Here is a 19,815-nt window from a genome sequence, read left to right as displayed (position 1 = left end):
GTGATGCAAGAAGATCCTCGACATTTTCGACAGTTGTATCGAATGTTTCCAGATGCGTTTCTCAAGCTATGTGACCTTATTAAAGAAACAACACATCTGAAAGATACGAGATTCATCTGTGTTGAAGAAATGGTGGCCACTTTTCTAGTCACCGTCGGCCAAAATTCAAGGTATTGTCACACCAAAGATACTTTCAAAAGGTCAAAATTTGCAACAAGCACAAATTTCCACAAAGTCTTAAGGGCAATAAATACAATTGCTCCAAGTTTGATGGCCAAACCCAAACTCACAGTACCTGCGAAAATCAGAGAAAGTACAAGATTTTATCCTTATTTTAAGGTATGTATACTTTTTAATTTAATTTATTTTTTATTTATTATTATATTCAAGAAAACTAATATATCATATATATTTTAGGATTGTTTGGGAGCAATTGATGGTACTCATATACCAGCTATGGTGTCTATGTGTGATGCTCCTAGCTACCGCAATCGAAAAGGACAAATATCACAAAATGTGTTGGCTGTTTGCAATTTTGATATGGAATTCATATATGTTCTCAGTGGATGGGAGGGCTCAGCTCATGATTCCAAAGTATTATATGATGCTTTAACGAAGAGAACTAATAAATTTGAAGTTCCACATGGTAACTTTTTGTATGGTAAATCATAATCAAATATTTTTATTTAATAAATGATGAGCTAATAGCTTTATTTGAATTTTATTTCAGGCAAATTTTATCTAGCTGATTGTGGATTTGCTAACAGACGCAGATTTTTAACTCCTTTTCGAGGTACTAAATATCATCTTCAAGACTTTACTGGCCAAGGCTGTGATCCCGAAACTCCACATGAATTGTTCAATCATCGTCATTCCTCCTTAAGAAACGTGATTGAGAGAATATTTGGAATATTCAAATCACGATTTCTAATATTTAAATCTGCTCCTCCGTTTTCTATCAAGACACAAGCAGAATTGGTATTGGCTTGTGTAGCCTTACATAATTTTCTTCGAAAGCATTGTCGCTCAGATGAGTTTCCTGTTGAAGTTGCCAATGAAGCTACCAATGCAGAAAATATGGAAGGAAACAATGTAAGAGATGATTCTGAAAATGTTGAAGAAATTTTTGAGACACAAGATCAAGAAAGAGAAAGTGCTAATATCTGGAGAGAAGCTATGGCTGAAGAAATGTGGAAAGATGCAACTACTTAGTTTTTTTTTTCTGGCAACAACTACATTGTTTTATTTATTTGCAAAAGATATTTTAATAATGATTTTATTATTTTTTTATTGTTGATTTGGAAACAAAGTCTAAGCCCAAGTACGTCATAGTTCTAAAATCCAATTGCTTATCACGTAAAGAATCTATTCCCTTGATCTTTATTTTCCTTCTCATCTTTTAAGAATCCAATGAAATCCATTAAAAAAATCCTAATTACGGTTATATTTATTTCCACCAAACTTCCCAATCCAATACCAGCCCCTAAATATTCTAAATGTTATTATATAATTTTGATTTAATATATAAAATTCATATTAATTTAATTATTCTTTTAAATACTGATTAAAGCAATTCTATTGAATTGCACACTCATCTACAGCCTTAAAATAGTAATTACTTCATCTAATTTTACAAACAATAACAATGAACTATGTATGCCATATACTTTCCTCTTTTTTTTTTGTTAAAAAGTGTACCATCATATACTTAGATGTTTTAACTAAAAGCTGATATGATCTTTTACTTTTCACAACAAAAAATGAGCTCGTTCAACGCTTCAACCATGAATACATCCTTTTTGGTTTCATCAAATCAAATCGCCCATTGTCTCTTTTTAACTAGATATCTCTTACAAAGATCGAAAATATAATAATAAACGAAAACACAAAATTCCATAGAAGCTGATCATAGTCTTTCTCTCTTACACACACATTCTCTCATTCTCTCTCCTCCCATACCCCATCAAATCTTTGAATTTATTAACAGTCAGTCCAAGATATATTTATATAAGAAGACAAGAGAGTCTAGAAGAACTAGGAGTAGAAATAGGGCAAACACTTGTGTTGTAGGAGGCTACCACTGCTTTTGTTCTCAGCTAGGTGGTTGCTTATGGAACTAGAAGATGAAGCTGATTCTGAACCTGAACCACCCATGTTTATGTTAGAATTAGTGCCTGTTCCACTAATCATTTGCTTCAAATCCCCATGTCCATTAATGTAGTTACTGTAATACCCCTGTGTGAAATCCCCATCGTACCCTTTTGTCCTCTGGTCAATGTGGTTGTCTATCATCATCAACATCATGATCTCTTCTTGCTTCATTATAATCTCTGATCTATTTCCACTAACGTCTGAGGAGAAATTGTTGTGGTTGCTGTAGTGACCACACATATTGTGGTTGAGCGAGAAACCACTTGTGCCCGAAATGTTGTTGTTGCTGCTCTCTGATAGAGAGATATCTTGAGGATAATTAGGGTTAACAAAGGGAAAGATCTGGTGGTTATCAGCTTCAAAGCAATCGATGTTTGAGATGAGAGCTTTTGTTGGGTTTTCAAAATACGGATTGTAGGAAGAAGGTGAAATTGTGGTTGATGGTCTTTTCACATCCTGAGAATTAGGGTTTAGAAAAGGAGAAGTCATGGCTGATGATGAGTGAGAGGAAGACGAAGAAGACATGAGTTTCTTCCTTAGCTTTGTGTTCCAATAGTTTTTGATGTCGTTGTCTGTTCTTCCGGGTAGATGAGCTGCTATTATTGACCATCTACAAGTTTCAATATAGATGTCTATTAGTAGTTAATGCCGGAAGAAAATGTTGCAAAACTAGATGAATAGATGTTGCTTGTAGCTAAGAATTCTTTTGATAAAAAAAAAAACATTTTGATCACTAGTTCCATATAACACTGTGGTCTTAATTAATTTCTTATATTAAAAAAGATAACTTTCAAGAACTTAAATAGGGAAACCTGCTTCCGATGGCAGCAAAGAGGCTGAAAATGATCCTGTCTTCTTCCTCAGAAAAGTCACCATGTTTTATGTTTGGTCTCAAATAGTTTAACCACCTCAATCTACAACTCTTCCCACATCTCCTCAAACCTTAACAACAGCAACAATAATAAAAAAACAACAACAATACAAGCTCTTGTTTATGCTTTGAAGTTCAAAGAAGGTGAAGCAGATACAAATTTTTTATTTAATTTAGTTTAGAACATATTTTCTTACCGGCTTTGAGAGGAAAAGAGATCCAGTTTCCACCATTACCATACTTCTCAATGTAACCTCTAAGCTTAGAGTCTTCCTCGGGAGACCAAGGCCCTCTCTTCACCTTTGTCTTGTCGCAACATGGAGCCCTTCCCATTCGCTCGTTGGTGTATTGAAGATCAGAACAAAAAAGAGAGAGAAGTGTTTTCTTACTTGCTTTATTTTTAGATGAACCTTTAGAGATTATGGAGGAGTGGTTGAATTTGTGGTCTTTTAATAAGAGACCTGGATTTGGACTCATCCTATCAATTATTATTATTGTTATTATTATTATTATTATTATTATTATTACTAAATACATTGATTTTAATTCACTTTGTCTCAAAAGCTATGGGTGTGAGAGAAGTCAACATGATTGACATGCATGCATATTCATTGTGCGTGTTTGAAAAAAAAAGATTTCCAATGATTTTATTCGCGCTTCGTTTTGAGGAAATTACATCAAAATGTTAATGACTTCAGCATGCCCAAAATATAGAAAATGAAACTTATGTGGCCGTTCTTGATTTATTTATATAATTTTGATATGGTAAACCCTCCCTCACTCTCGATGTATATCTTCGGATCTTCATTCCGTTCCCTAAACTTCCTCTTTAATATTTTTTCCTCCGGATAACTTACTTCATATTTGTATTCTACAAAATTAAGCATGCGATTTAGATATGTAACAAACAAGGCGTTCCCGAAGAATATTAACTATGGTATGTAATTCATCCGTTATTTGTAGAGTATTCACGTAGATAGCCAGTTCAAACAATCAAACTTTGATTCGGTTTAATTTTTTATACTTTTTACGGAAAACTCGAAATACAACTTGTGCCGAGTTTTGTGTTAAAAAAGACACTTGTGTTGAGTTTTTTTTTACTGAAGCTTTGTGCTAGGGTTGACAGAAAAATAAACCATTAACTAAAGTTTGGGCTTGATTTGATCATTCAGTCAAAATTGCACAATTATGCATATCAACTATTTGGTATTCATCATGAATTTCAAAAAAACAAGAGGAAAAGGAAAAAGTTATGAAAAGGTGGTGGTATTACACGGATAAAAGGAGGAAAACATGTAACAAGCGATGACTGCATCGATCGGACCAGTGAACTATATGGAACTGTCTGGCTATAAAGTGACAACAAAACAAAAGCCCATTTTGTTGAATGGCATTAACCAAAAAATTTACTATCATGAGTTGACTTGCCAATGTTGTTTTCATTATTACACTTAGTAAAGTGCCAAAAGAACCCTTCATAATTATTCGTATCGTACTACTTTGATGGACACTTGCATGTTTGAATAAACGTTTAAATTATTTCACACAAATGATATATATATTTCATGATCAGGTGTATATTTAGACCGAGACCGACTAATCAACTTTAGAGCTAATGACCCATCGACAGGTATGTAACCATATATGTACAGTTGATAGATCTACTGTTTATATCATTTAAGGTACATGTGTTTTGATGAACATGATTCACGCAGATACAGTCCCCCACACTACAAGAAAACACACCGAATTCCGACGGAGGTTCCGACGGACACCAAGGTCGTCGGACATTTGTGACGGAATACTGACAACTTTCCGACGAAATCCAAAAAAATTAAGTCGTCGGAATTCCGTCGGCCATTTCCGACGGAATTCCGACGAAATAGGGGTCGTCGGAATATTCCGACGACTTTTCGACGACATTCTGATAAAAAATGTAACCGTTGTAGTCGTCGGAAATTCGTCGGAATATACCGACGAACTTCCGACGACATTCCGATTAACAGCAAAGACGTCGGAATTCCGTCGGTATTTTCCGACGGAATTCCGACGAACCATGTGACCGTTGCCGACAAATAGATATGACCGTTGTATAGCCGTTTGGGATTGGACAATTCCGACGGAATTCCGACGGACTGCTTTACATCCGTCGGAATTTCGTCGGAAAGTCGTCGGAGGTCCGTAAGCAATTTCCTATAAATACAACCCCTCCTCATTCAACTCATTCACACTTCATTCTCTCTTCATTCTCTTTAGTCATAACAATTCCGTGAAAATCATGTCTTCAGAAGTTTATTATCGTTCGTGGATGGATAAACCTCATTTGGATCCGAACACCAATTTGCTTACGGAAGAATACGTTCAAGGGATTGGAGAATTCATGAGGCTTGTTCAACAGCAACCGGATGCAAAAAGTGGTATGTTAAGATGTCCCTGCTCTTCTTGCAATAATAATAAGGTTATAAAAGAATTTGATGTTTGGACTCATTTGTATATGAAAGGGTTTTCACGTAATTATAAAGTTTGGTACCTTCATGGGGAAACTGGTTATGAATATGGTAGTACTAGCGAACCTCAGCCTGTTAGTGAACCTCAGCCTGATATTAGGTTAGAAGAATCTAGAACGGATATAGATTATGGTGTAGGTACTGAGCAGATGGTACATGATCATTATAGAGGGGAAGAACCAAACCCCGAGTCTAGGAGATTTTTTGACATGTTGGATGCAGGAAAACAACCTTTGTATCAAAATTGTAGAGATGGTCATTCAGTCTTATCATCTGCAACTAGATTAATGGGTATTAAGACAGACTATAATTTGGCTGAAGAATGTATGGATGCGATTACTGATTTTGTCAAAGGTATTCTACCTGAGGATAACCTTGCACCGGGTTCATACTACGAGGTTCAGAAACTTGTTGCAGGTCTTCAACTACCGTATGAAGTGATAGATGTATGTATTGACAACTGCATGATCTACTGGAGAGCGGATGAGACACGGAATGTATGCAAATTTTGTGGGAAACCTCGTTATCAGGAGACGAGGGGAAGAGTTCCGATCCCATTCAAAAGAATGTGGTATTTGCCTTTGACGGAAAGATTGAAGAGGTTGTATCAGTGTGAGCGCACAGCAAAAGCAATGAGATGGCATGCAGAGCATTCCACAAATGGTGAGATTAGACATCCTTCAGATGCAAAGGCTTGGAAACATTTCCAGTCAACATATCCAGAATTTGCGGAAGAGAGAAGAAATGTTTATCTTGGATTATCTACTGATGGTTTCAGCCCATTTGGAAAGCATGGAAGGCAGTATTCTCTATGGCCAGTTATTGTGACACCGTACAACTTACGGCCGAGCTTGTGCATGCGACGAGAGTTTTTGTTTCTCTCAATTCTAGTCCCCGGGCCAGATCATCCTAAAAGATCACTAGATGTGTTTCTTCAACCACTAATATATGAGTTGCAACAACTATGGGCGCATGGTTTTGAGACATACGATGTTTCGCGCAAAGAAAACTTTCAGATGCGGGCAGTACTTATGTGGACAATAAGTGACTTTCCAGCATATGGTATGTTATCTGGATGGACAACACATGGGAAGCTATCATGTCCATATTGTCAAGATGACACAGATGCTTTCCAACTAAAGAACGGAAGGAAAACGTGTTGGTTTGACTGTCACAGACGATTTCTACCACCTGATCATCCATACCGCAGGAGTAAGACTTCGTTTACGAAGAACAAGCAGGTGTTTGATGGTCCACCTGAGGAAGTTAGTGGGAAAGATTTGTTGAAGCAGTTTAGGTATTTTGATGCAGAAAGGACGCCAGATGTAGGTGGACATGAAAACATTCGAGTCAATGCGGTTGGAGAGCTACATAACTGGCACAAAAAGAGTATTTTCTGGGATCTACCATATTGGGAGAGTCATCTATTGCGGCATAATTTAGATGTCATGCATATTGAGAAGAACTTCTTCGATAATCTGATGAACACAGTCCTTAACATCCAAGGTAAAACGAAGGATAATTTGAAGTCAAGGTTGGATTTAGTCGATATTTGTGATCGTTCTGAACTTCACGTTGATGAGAACGGTACGGCCCCTTTTCCCATTTATCGGCTAGATGGTGCTAGAAAAGAAGAGTTCTTTGATTGGATTACAGAGAAAGTGAAATTTCCTGACGGATATGCATCAAATTTGGGGAACTGCGTTGATAGAAGCGAAGGAAAGTTTACTGGCTTGAAGAGTCATGATTGTCATGTAATTATGCAGCGCCTCCTTCCGTTTGCCTTTTCAGCATTATTGCCACGTAATGTTCATGAAGCAATTGCAGGGATTAGTGTTTTTTTCCGTGACTTATGCAGCAGAGTATTGACTGAAGAGGGTATTAATAATTTGAAGACAAACGCACCAGTCAGCATGTGCAACCTTGAGAAGATATTTCCTCCATCATTCTTTGATGTAATGGAACATCTTGCTATTCATCTCGCAAGAGAATTGGAACTTGGTGGTCCTGTGCAGTACAGATGGATGTATATTTTTGAGCGTTATATGCATCATCTGAAGAAGATGGTCAAAAATCAAAGCAGGGTGGAAGGATCTATAGTGGCACAGGTGATCAATGAAGAAACTGCAATCTTTGCTGAAAATTATTTTCCACCAGAAGTGCAAACAAAACACCGAAGACCTGCTCGGCATGATGATAGAGGGGAGAGAGCAACATATCATGTTACTGTCCCAAGCATGTTCAAGGAAATAGGACGACTTAGTGGAAAATTCACGAAGCGGAGACTTACGGACACTGAGAACGCTCATTTGCAAACATATTTGCTCACCAACTGTGAAGATGTTCTACAATATGAGAGGTAAAAATATTTATTCATTTATTGTTAGATTAATATTCAATAAATTTATTTCATATTGATAATATTTTTGTATATAGTGTATATATGGCGGAGTTGCGTATGACTCACAGGCATGCAACAGAAGATGAGCTTCGACAACTTAGAGATAACGGATTTGCTGCGTGGCTTCGTAGTTATGTGAGTCATATATCCTATTACCCTATGCAAATGATTAGTTTAAATTTAATATATATAAACTAATTAATTTTGCATATATGTTTTTTTTATAGGTGAATGATGGTTTGGCCAGAGGTCTTGTGTTCGATGATTGGATACGCGAATTTGTGCAGGGACCAAACTATGTGGTCAAATCATATCCTAAATTTTGTACGCGAGGATATGCATTCACAAGGAAAGGTCATTCTAAGACAACATATGATGCTGGTGTTTCATCTTCTTCTGGTGACGATGTCTACTACGGCAACATAAAAGAAATATTGGAAATCCAATTTCCTGGAATGGTTGGATTGCGTTGTGTAGTATTCTATTGTGATTGGTATGACACCACCCCAGATAGAGGAGTGAAGATTGATGCGTTTGGTGTTACATCAGTTCATTCGCGGCGGAAACTTCAATATTATGATCCCTTCATTCTTGGTTCGCAAGCTGATCAGGTATGTCAATATATTCATAATTTTTTACCAATATAATTAATTAATGTTATATATTGAACTAATACTTTGTATAATTGATATGTATAGGTGTGCTACATCAGTTACCCTCGGGTGACGTACAGAGACGATCCATGGGTTACTGTAACGCAAATCAACCCAAGAGGACGAGTGGATGGAACTTCTGATGATGATGAACCATTGCAACCAGAGTCTACCAGCAACGCCCAGGCAGTTGAAGATTTGGAAAATGTTCAACTCGTTGAGAATTTGACTGTGTTTGGACATGATGCTGTCGTACATTCAGAGCCGGAAGCCGAGGTTGGGGAGTTTGATGAAGATTCAGAAGATTCTGATTAGTTTTTTTTTTTTTTTTTTTTAATGGTCCGTCGGAAATCCCTCGCAATATACCGACGACATAGCGACGACAACGGGTTTCATTGAAAATTGGAAAGTCGTCGGTATTTCGTCGGAAAATACCGACGACATTCCGACGAACTTGTCGAGTTCGTCGGAATGTCGTCGGTATTTTCCGACGAAATACCGACGACATGTTTTTCTATAAAGTTTCAATCATAAAAATCTATAAATTTAGATGCCAAAACTATGAAAATAACACATAATAAGTGTTTAGTATAGTATTAGATCGCAACCGTTCAAATATAACAACTCATTAAAATATTTATGTATGCATATCATTGTTTTCATAACATCTCATCTTAACATTATGTACTTATACAATCATATTTATATAAGCTTACACTACAAAAAATATTGTTGTGTAAAATCGTGTTATAAAACATTTTTATTGTTAAATCTTTATGCAAATACTATATATATTATCAAAGGTTTGGATTTTGCATTTAGAAACTTGAAAAGAACACCCTAAACACTAAGTCGTCGGAATTCCGTCGGAATATACCGACGGAATGTGTCCGTCAGAAAATACTGACGGACACGTTCCGTCGGAATTTCAATTAGCCCGGGAGAACCAAACCGCTTGAAAATTTTCGCGAATTGGCATTTGGTATATTTTAAATATACCGACGGAATACCGACGAACCCGTGTCCGTCGGAATCCACGGAAATAAAAACCCTTCTCCTTTCTTCTTCGTTATCTCCGCGCGGCCTCTCTCTCTCCGATAACTCTCCGGCGATTTCGCGATTTCGGCGACTCTCCGGCGATTCCGGCCTCTCTTCACCGGCGAATCCTCTCCTCACCCTCCTATCTCTTCCCCAAACCCCAAATCATGTAAGAATCATCCCAAACCTTTTTTTTTTCAATTGTTTAGGGTTTTGGAAGTTGATCTCGGATTTTAGGTTGTTTGATTGAACATTTTAGGATTGAATGGATAGTTTAGGATATATAAGTTAGGATTGTTGTTTTAGTTTTTTTTGGAACATTTTTTGATTTTTAAAAACGTTTTTTGATTTTTAAAACGTTTTTTTTTTTTTAAAAACGTTTTTTGATTTTTAAAAACGTTTTTTTTTATTTTTAAAAACGTTTTTTGATTTTTAAAAACGTTTTTTTATTTTTAAAAACGTTTTTTGATTTTTAAAAACGTTTTTTGAAAAAAATATAAATATTTAACACCATTTTTCTTCATTTATAAATTTTAACAACATTTTTCTATATTTATAAATTTTTTATAATTTTGTATACATATATATATATATGTAAATCATGTATAGTAAAAAATTTAAAATTTTAAAATTTTTTATATTTTTTTTTAAGTTTCCACTAATAAATATTTAACAACATTTTTTTTTTAAAATATAAATATTTAACAACATTTTTCTTCATTTATAAATTTTTAACAACATTTTTCTATATTTATAAATTTTTTATTATTTTCTATACATATATATATATATATATAAGGTTTAATAGTTTTTTTTAAAACGTTTATAAAACCTTTTGTAAATATATAAATGAAAATATGTTTGATGGGTTAATTTTTTTTTTTAGGGCCGAGGATGAAGCCCGCCCCGCAGCCCGTCTTCGACGTAGTTCGGTGAGCGGTTCCCGTGCATCGGTATCGTCTCATGACTCGGTTCCCGCATATATTCCCGCTCCAGCTCCCTCTGCCCCTCACGCTGCCCCTCACGCTGCTGCTCAACAGGATCCGGGGGTCATGCCGGTTCATCTATTGGTTCAACAACCAGGTCGAGAGCATCTCCCGTTTCTCCAACTCAACCCACGACGAGGCCATAGCACTTGGTTAGTATTTTTTTTATTTGTACCGTTATATTTTTTCCTTTAATTAACTTGCTAACTTGTATTTTTTTTAAAGGTTCACCAAGTCGAAAAATGGCATTAGCCGGAGCATCAACCAGATGATGTACTCCATGCTCCGTTTTGGATATCCAAAGTGGAGTGTGATCCCTTCCGACGAACGAGAGTTGTGGTTTCGTCAGTTTGCGGTATAGTAACCCTTCATTTTTTTTAAGTTTTTACATTTTTTTACATATATTTACTTATTAAATTGTGTTTGTTTTGTAGCAAGAGTTCAACTGGCACTCCGATCTTACGGAAACAGTCCGTAAGAAATTCAACGAAAAGGCCATGGACTCTTACACAAAGCAGATAAACGCGTGGAAGACAGTTTGGCAGAAGAACAAGAAGCCACGGTTCATCAACGGGGGGGTGTGGGAGCAGTTGATAGCTCATTGGGAGAGGGAAGACACTGCAGAGACGTCTTCTAGGAACTCCAGGAACCGGAAGAGCGATCGTGGCGGGAAAGGTATGTATGTGCACAACCTCGGCGCTTGCTCCATGTCTACTAAGGAGGATGAACTTGTAAGTTTTTTATTATTATTTATCTTTATATTTTTTAAATAAATATTTTATATATTTTTTGGCTAATAATGGCGGTTTTTTTAGATCGAAGCAAATGACGGTAATCCCGTTGATCGTCTCCAACTCATTAAGGTGGCTCACACTAACAAGACGACGGGTCAAATTCAGGACCCCGTGATCAGAGGTGTAGTTGATTTGGTGGAAGCTGAGATAGTTTCTCAATCTCAGCCTCTCTCTGATGACGGCGACTCCACGGGAGCTTCAACCAACCTGTCTCTATTGCAAATAAATGAGATGGTTGAAAAGGTAATTTTTTTTATTAATATATTTTTTTTATAATGTCGATTACTTACTTGTCCATATTTACTTACTTCAAATATTTTTGTAGGCGGTTCCTAAAAGGAAAGGAGGCCGTTTAGTTGGGTTGGCCCGTCGTGCTTCTTCGTATCCGGCATCTTCTTCGCAAGCTCCGTATGCCGATCCCATGATTCTCGAGGAGCTACATGACAAAGATGAACGGATTGGGGCATTGGAGGAGCAGAACACCACTATCCTTTCGGAGAATGCCACTATCCGTTCGGAGAATGCCACTATCCTTGCTGAGTTGGCATCCCAGAAGAAGTTCAACACCGAGATTATGCAGAAGCTAGATCGTTTGATGTCTTCGAGTTCATCTTAGTTTATTTCGGTTTTATAAAACTTTCGGAATGTTTTTTTTTTCTATTTCGGTTTGTATGAATTTTAAACTTTATGAATGTTTTTTTCCTATTTCGGTTTTTATGAATTTAAATTTTATAATATTATTAGTTTTAAATTTCCAATTTTTTAAATTTATTAATATCAAAAAATATATAAAAATGCAAAATTAATTTGTAAAAAAAAAAGGGTATATACCGACGGACAACGGTCGTCGGAATATACCGACGGACATATATCCGTCGGAATTTACCGACAAATTCATTTCCGTCGGAATATACCGACGAACGTGGTTCGTCGGTATATTCCGACGACCGATGTCCGTCGGTAAATTCCGACGCCCAAAGTTCGTCGGAATAAACCGAGGAACCACGTTCGTCGGAATTGTAGTTTTCCGATGAACTCTGGTCTCGTGTAGCCGCATCGTAATATCGTCGGAAGTTCGTCAGAATGACGTTTCTCGGTATTCGTCAGAAAGTCGTCAGAATTTCTGACGAAATTCCGACGAATTTTTTTTTTCCGACGAAACGATACCGACGGACCGGTTCGTCGGAAATTCGTCGGAATAGACCGATTCCGACGAATTTCCGACGATTTCGGCCATCAGAATCCCCCTGTTTTCTTGTAGTGCCACTCATATCCACATTTGTGTAAGTTACTAATATGTATGTAGGCTCACTAATTCATCTACGTATAATGTGTGTACAAATGGCCAAAACAAAAGTTTCCATATCCACGATGTGTACATCCTTAGGCCATGTTTATCCCTAAGAAATCAATTTGGTTTCTTAGGTTTTTTTTTTCTAAAAAAAAAAATTAAAAAGTAAACCAATCGCATGCCGCCACGAGTCAGTGGGACTCGCGAACAGTGTAAGAAACTCACTAAATTCGGTTCTTAATTAGTAGTTTTTGTAACCGATCCTTAAGGGTTTTGTGGAGGTTCACGCACTAAGAACCTCACTAAGGAACCCGGATAATCATGCTCTTAGAGCATGATTATTGTGGAGTTCTTAGGATTGAGGTTCTTAACGGAATTTAAGAACCTGTCTCTTAACTTTTAACTAAAAAAGCTAAGAATCGATTATTAAATAAGAGATTTAAGAGCCGATTCTTAAATTTTTTAGTTAAAAATTAAGAGACGGATTATTATATTTCGTTAAGAATCCTATCTTAAAAACCCCCAATAATCATGCTCTTAGATATGGTTTTTTCTCCAATTTTCTTTATTAATGGATTTCAATTAAACAAAAAAAATGATAGGAATCGTGCTGGTGAACAAAAAAATCTCGATTGTGTATATAATATAAAATTGGAGATAGTGGCCTTTAGTGGTAATGTTCAATGCATATGTAAAAACCCATATGTAGAAAAATCCATTTGTAGAAAACTAGTATATGGAAAAATTTGCATATGGAGACAATTATTGTCTCATATGTTCCATGATTTTCTGACGTAATTGAAAACAAATAAAACAAAAAGAAGGTTGCTTCGCATTAGTTTTTTCACATGTGTTTCTATCTCTCTTGTATACATATAGCTTCATCTCTCGTCAACCGCTCTGATACCAATTGTTGAGATTGTGAAATCTCATGTCCAACTCTATATTATCCGATTAGTACGATATTGTCCACTTTGGGCCTTAGAGGCTGGTCCGCATAGATTTACTTTTGGTTTCCTTCCCAAAAGGTCTCGTACTAATCAGAGTTGGACATCTTTTTATATATTAGACACTCCTTATCTAATCCTCCAATGTGTGATTTAGTTTGTTATCTGACAGTTTGTTCATAATATAAACGCATGCATGAATTATTTTTAAAAAAAATCTTACAACCTAGGAAAGTATTTATATGTGTATTAAAAACAAATTTCTTAGATGCGCCTATAAAGGATCAATGAAATATACGCAGATAATCTACAATGCACCATGAAATAAAAATATATATCTATTTACAGAAAATAATACTAGATATATTTGTTGAGGAAGAAAGTTTGATTTTGTATTGGGTGAAAAATTAAATTTCGCTGAGTGAAATTATGATTGGATATGATGAATACCAAAACGACAAGAGTCATTTTCTCATTTGACTCTCGGTGTATATAGTTCGGATTTTCCTTTTCCTCAACGGTAGGCAAACTAAAAAGTTGGCAAATAACCAAAAAAATTCAACATATCATTTTCTAGACGCACTTCTAATGTTAAACATTAAAAATATATTTAAAATTTAATTATTGTAAAACATATTCTAAAAAGTGCATATATATTTCATTTACCTATTATTTTTACTATAATTAATAGACACTAATGATTATAATTAGCGGTAAATATGTTTTTTTCTTAATTTTTTTTTTAAATAGTAGATCATGTCTTAAACACTAAGAGCATATCCAAAGGAGTATCCAAGCACTTATAAATGATGTATCTAAGTATTTATATGATTAAATTTAAATCAAAAAGACATAATTTAGATAGATATGGTTCTACAATTGTAAGTTTTGGATCCACTTCTAAATGACAGGTGTCATTTTGTGAGAGGTGGTATTTTTTTAAAAAATGTTCTTTGTCTGTCCCGTAATTGTTCTTTGTCTCTCTCCCTTCCGTGAACCGATCGAAAGAAGAAACCTTGGCGAAAGAAGGAATCAGTCCGCTCCATCCTCTATCTACTACGCTTCTTTCAATTGAGATCACAGGTGAGTTCACAACAAAATGATTGGTCTCTCTCTTTTTTATTTCCTTTTATATTGACGAGGAATAGAGAGAACGAAGTGATTGATCCGTCGCAGATTCTCCTTGTTGTGTACCTAGAGAGTGAGTGAGAGAGAGAAATAGAATATGAATCTGGATTTAAAGAGAAATTAGGGTTTTATTAGGAATTCATAGCGATGATCGAGGAAACTGGCGTGTTAGGGTTTTGTATAATCTTCGTTTGGCACATGGTGATGATTACTGAGATGCAAATGTTGTGATTGTGTACTCTTATGCTGTGATTAATGTTGTTAAATTGCATGATTGAATCGTCTGGGTTTGTTTCTTAATGTTTCTGCAGTTGGACTAAGAAAACAATTTGCGAGTTCTGTTGTGTATGGTAAGATTGTTTATGTTCTTCTCTTTCTACTCTTAGCGTATATTAACGATTTGAGTTGCAATGTCTGTGCTTTATAAGATAGTCTAAGAACAGAGGGTACTGTGATTACATGAAGAATCTTCCTTAGATAGTAGCACGAATGTTTAGTAGCATTAAGGTTGAGAGAAAGCTGTGTCTTGTCTTACCTAGTTCGAGGTAATGACTAACGGTTCTGTCTCTTGTCTTACCTAGTTTGGACAAGTGTTTGTGGGGCGGCGTATTAATGGTGGTAATGAACGTAGTGCATGAGCTAGCATCTTGGAGGTAATGTAACTCAGTCTGCGTTATTATTTGCGTAATTGTGTTAACATTGTCACACATTTCCATTTTCCTTAATAGGTTGCTTTGAAGTTTGAGCATCGAACCAGTAAGGGAGGCAAGGAGACCACTATGTTATGGTATTGGATCCTCCCTTTCACTTCTCTCCTTTCCAATTTTCTCCGGTCAGTTTAATTGATGGTAGATTCTTTTTTTTTGCCCTCAGGTTATGGACATGCTCGGGCCCAGCTTATGGGATATATGGAATACTTCAGGGCAAGCGTGTAGTGGCGAGCCAGTGTTCTTTCAACGAAAACATTCAGGTAGATGCAAGTAATAAAATCTCTTATTACAAATTTTCAAATTTTTAAAATTTAGAACTTTTAATTGGTTCTACCATTGGAGAGGCTAAAATTAAACAAGTATCTAAAATTTTTAATTTAATTATTTTCACTTAAAAATTGATATAGAATTCTAATGGTGGATCTATTGTTGGAGATGGTCTAATGGGTCCACCCCTGCTTCTGATGCTGCGAACCATCATGGTTTGTTATCTTCATCTTACGCATTTGATTGTTAACGAGATTCAAATGTCTCTTCGCCTTGTTTTGGTTTCGATAATCCACATGTGGCTTATCAGATGAGAAAGACCATTATTTCTAATGTGTTGATTACTTTCCTAATAATGATCACCTCATGTTTGTCAAGTCTCTATCACCCAAACCATCACAAAAGGTACTTTGCTATTATAGTTCCTACTACTAATTTGATCACTTTCCAAAATGAACGTGCATGCATGAATCCCAACATTTTTAACCATGTTTCGTACCCTCCAACTTTCGTAACAAACAGAGAAAGATCTTGAACCCTATAGTACCTCTCAGTACCATTCCACATAAAAGTTCTCTATATCCAAGGAACTTATACCTATTTTCTTTTTCACCAAAGCACCACAATGACAAATATGTGCTCCTTCGTCGACGAATATTCAAAAAACGTTCTAATCTAACCAAATTTTTTGAAGAAATTTTTGACGATTTTTATTTTGAGGGAGATGATGAATACAATGGTATAAAACATAGCCTACCATATAAGAATATCGGTCCATATATATATATGTCCCAAATACAGAAATTTGTTTGACACCACAAATATTTGCAGCACATATATCATCGACTCACTACAAGAATGAGACCGTCCAGGAAATTTTTTTAAAAAAATTTGAACGACTAGTTACGTTATTTTTCTTACGTGTTTGGTCAACTCTCAATCTTTTTACTTGACATAACTTTGCTATATATATATAAATATATTCATTAATGTAGGCACACGCATAGAAAATTGTAAAAGAGCGCTTTTGAATTATCGAACTGAAATATCTTTTAATCTTAGTTAAGAGATTATTAGAAAATGATTAAACAACCAGTTTTTATTCTCTTAACAAATATTCGGCTTAGACTTTAGAATCACGGACGACCTGTTGCACCAGGAGCAGCGAGTTTTCCTTGCATCCAAGTCTGAAGCATTTGCAAAGAAGCCTTTGGCTGATCCATGGGAACCAAGTGTCCAGCGTCATGAACCTATCCCAAACATTGAAATTAGAAAATGGAAGGAAAAAGTCTATTTTCAATCGTATTTACATTAGTAATAGGTTTGGTTCATCTGCATTATTCGGTTTACCTTAAGAAAAGTGAGAGGACCGTGATTCTTCATTAAACCGGCTTCTTTACCATCTACCAGGAACGGTACTGTCTTGGTTGCTCCAAAATCCTTTTGGCCTGACCAATTCATCTGCTCAACCCACCTTGAGTTACCTGCATATACCATGTAAATTACATCAATCAATCGCTCAGCTAAAGTAGATTCAAACCGGAAAAGACCAAATATATGCAAATGAAACTGCACCCACGACCTTTTGTTCGGTTTCCGGTTGATACCTAAACCGGAATCAAATTTATAAACATAACATGCGACGTATCGTGGCAACAATATATGATCAATCTTACCAAGCCAGTTACATATGAGATCATATTCTCCGGCATAAACAAGGACATTGATTCCATCTTCGACAAGAGCTGGAATCTTGACAGCAAGATTAACCATCCAATCCTCCAGCATTCCATCATAAACTGTGGTACTACACGACACAAATTTGACATCTCGAACCCCTAGCGCTTTGCGGACGTTTTCTTGGTTCAAGAATGTTTCCATCTTCGAAAAGTCATAGCACAAATCTCCCACACATTTCTTCCTCACGTCATAGTACTTCAAAATAACCGAGAAAATATTTGTAAAAAAAAACATAGAGAAATAGTTTTTTTTTTTTTTTGTCAAACACATAGAGAAATTGTTTAACTGGTGTGTTCTCTATAACTACGCTTACATTTGTGCCTTCTATTTTGCTCATTATCTGGTCGAAGATGTTGTTGCAAGTTCGGTAAGCAGAAGTACATTCTTCACCACCATTAAGGTCTGAAATTGAAAAAAACAATTTTTTCTATTAGATTCAAAGCTTTTAAGTCTGAACCTGAATTACAAAAAATTCAAAAAATTTATGGAAGTTACTGCATTGTTTGGTGACACTTTGACAATCAGCATAGTCTTGTTTGAGACTCTCGTGATCAGACTCAGAAATCAACTTCATTTCCAGTGCATAATCCCCATATGCACCATATTGAATCTCCGGATTGGTTAAACCGTTACCAATCGCAAAACCCTGATTTTAAACCAAGATTAAACCAGAAATTTGGTCACTAAAGAAACGACAATATAAGATTTACCTTAAGGTTGATTGGAACTCCTTCGTTATTCTTGTTTCCACTGTGAACTCGTGAAGCCAAAGCCGGAATGTAGTGGCCAGCATAAGATTCACCAGTAATATAGAAATCATTTTTTGCATATTTGGGATGTTCTTTGAAAAAGGCCTACCAATATTTAAATAAAACCTCAAATCATTGAAATTATAATAACAATAATTTTGCAATATTTAAATAACAATCAAACCTGTAAGAAATCGTAAAGATCGTTGCTGACACCAGTCTCGTCGTGCCGGAGATCGCTAAGGTCCGATACGTAACTGAAACCGGTCCCGACCGGTTGGTCCACGTATATTAGATTGGATACCTATCGGAACAAAAGTAATTGAGTAATAAGAATATTGTATATCAACATGTGTATTGCGTAACAAGAAATAGTAGTTGAGTTATAGGAAGGTTGTAGATTATAATATGTTTCTTGTGTTACAAGAAATACGCTTGTCCCATCTAAACTAAACCAACAAACCTTGTCCCAACCAAAATCGTTCCAAGAAAGAGAGAGATCATCCGATATTGTGAAAGGACCGTTCTCATAGAACAGAGCCACACTGCTACTACAACCCGGTCCACCGGATAACCATATCACAACCGGATCGCTATTGTTGGTCCGTGACTCAAAGAAGAAATAGAACATCCTGTAGGAAAACAAAACATGCACATTAAAAACAAAACAAAATCAATTGGTTAAGTGCTAAATTTTCGACCAACGACGACTAAACCGATTTAATTAAAACACATCCTGATTAAACCGGAAATATTACTTGGCTGATTTCGAACGAGTGAGGCTGTAGTAACCGGCATAGTGGCCGAACTCTTGGACAGAAGGACCACCTGATGTGTTTCTCATACCGATCATTTCCTGAAAATTGATTTGGCTTTCAACGAGTCGTGGAGCATCAGGGCTTCCCTTTGTGATGATATTGACGTCATGCTCAGGCATGAGATTGAAGGATCTGATCAGTCTCTCCGCATTTCTACTCGGCACACTTGCAGACGATGAGAAGTTTGAGGGTTTGTTTAGGATCCTTGAAGAAGCTGAGTGAGAACAGATGAAAACGAAGAGGATGAAATGCGGAAGAAATGTTTTAGCTTCCATTTCTTTTCTTTAATGATTTGTTCGAGTATTGAGGTTTTGGGGTAGAAAGAGAGGTATTAATAGAGTTAGCATGCAGTTATATTTAATTTATAACAAAATTAAAATCGTGTCAATCTAAAATATAAATGAAAGATACATTTCCAAAATGTTTCTAGATATTATATAGGAGTATTTAAATATTAATTATCTTGGCTTGATATGTTTCCTAAGTTATGAATATGGAATATTAAGAAAAATATTTTAGTCAAATTTTCTAAATCTACCAATATTTTAAAAACAAACAAAATGTAATAATCGTGTAAGCCATTAATACTCAAGTTTCTAAGCCATAACCCCCAAAAATTTAGAAATCCAACCTTTAAATATCAACAAAAGGTCTATTCCCATAATTATTTATTTATCCCTTTTTAATAGATATTTTTCTCAGCATTTACAATTTGTTGACTAAAATGCACATGGAAATTTTGACCAAAAATATGCATCAGTCAT

At 35.8% G+C, this 19,815-nt stretch overlaps 2 protein-coding genes across 2 annotated transcripts; both read right to left on the bottom strand.

Moving 5' to 3' along the window:
- Positions 1-1,777: 1,777 nt before the first annotated feature.
- Positions 1,778-4,065, bottom strand: LOC106416673 (transcription factor RAX1-like). The gene is made up of 3 exons (XM_013857591.3): positions 3,220-4,065; positions 2,964-3,093; positions 1,778-2,761 (listed from the first exon to the last, which is right to left on the bottom strand). Exons 1-3 carry the CDS (start codon positions 3,557-3,559, stop codon positions 2,035-2,037), a joined length of 1,197 nt encoding a protein of 398 aa, XP_013713045.2. The 5' UTR covers positions 3,560-4,065; the 3' UTR covers positions 1,778-2,034.
- A 12,688-nt stretch (positions 4,066-16,753) lies between these two features.
- Positions 16,754-19,388, bottom strand: LOC125581330 (serine carboxypeptidase-like 47). The gene is made up of 9 exons (XM_048746574.1): positions 18,992-19,388; positions 18,697-18,865; positions 18,418-18,537; positions 18,195-18,338; positions 17,980-18,130; positions 17,798-17,886; positions 17,421-17,679; positions 17,095-17,228; positions 16,754-16,994 (listed from the first exon to the last, which is right to left on the bottom strand). The coding sequence occupies exons 1-9, from the start codon at positions 19,324-19,326 to the stop codon at positions 16,881-16,883; spliced, it is 1,515 nt and encodes a 504-aa protein (XP_048602531.1). The 5' UTR covers positions 19,327-19,388; the 3' UTR covers positions 16,754-16,880.
- Between the last annotated feature and the right edge of the window lie 427 nt (positions 19,389-19,815).

The sequence above is a fragment of the Brassica napus genome, chromosome C2 (genome assembly GCF_020379485.1).
Source record: "Brassica napus cultivar Da-Ae chromosome C2, Da-Ae, whole genome shotgun sequence".
Classification (NCBI taxonomy): Eukaryota; Viridiplantae; Streptophyta; class Magnoliopsida; order Brassicales; family Brassicaceae; genus Brassica; species Brassica napus.
Note: the sequence above shows the minus strand (reverse complement) of the source record. Positions and strands in the feature narration are given on the sequence as shown.

Excerpts from the sequence above, each read along its gene's own strand:
- LOC106416673 (XM_013857591.3), bottom strand. The coding sequence starts at position 3,559 with ATGTATTTAGTAATAATAATAATAATAATAATAATAATAACAATAATA. Across the intron at positions 3,094-3,219 it reads CTCTTTTCCTCTCAAAGCCG|GTTTGAGGAGATGTGGGAAG; the intron begins GTAAGAAAATAT and ends GCTGTTGTTAAG. Across the intron at positions 2,762-2,963 it reads TTTGCTGCCATCGGAAGCAG|ATGGTCAATAATAGCAGCTC; the intron begins GTTTCCCTATTT and ends TGAAACTTGTAG.
- LOC125581330 (XM_048746574.1), bottom strand. The coding sequence starts at position 19,326 with ATGGAAGCTAAAACATTTCTTCCGCATTTCATCCTCTTCGTTTTCATC. Across the intron at positions 17,680-17,797 it reads GCAAAATAGAAGGCACAAAT|TACTATGACGTGAGGAAGAA; the intron begins GTAAGCGTAGTT and ends GTTATTTTGAAG. Across the intron at positions 17,229-17,420 it reads TCTCATATGTAACTGGCTTG|GTAACTCAAGGTGGGTTGAG; the intron begins GTAAGATTGATC and ends TGGTATATGCAG.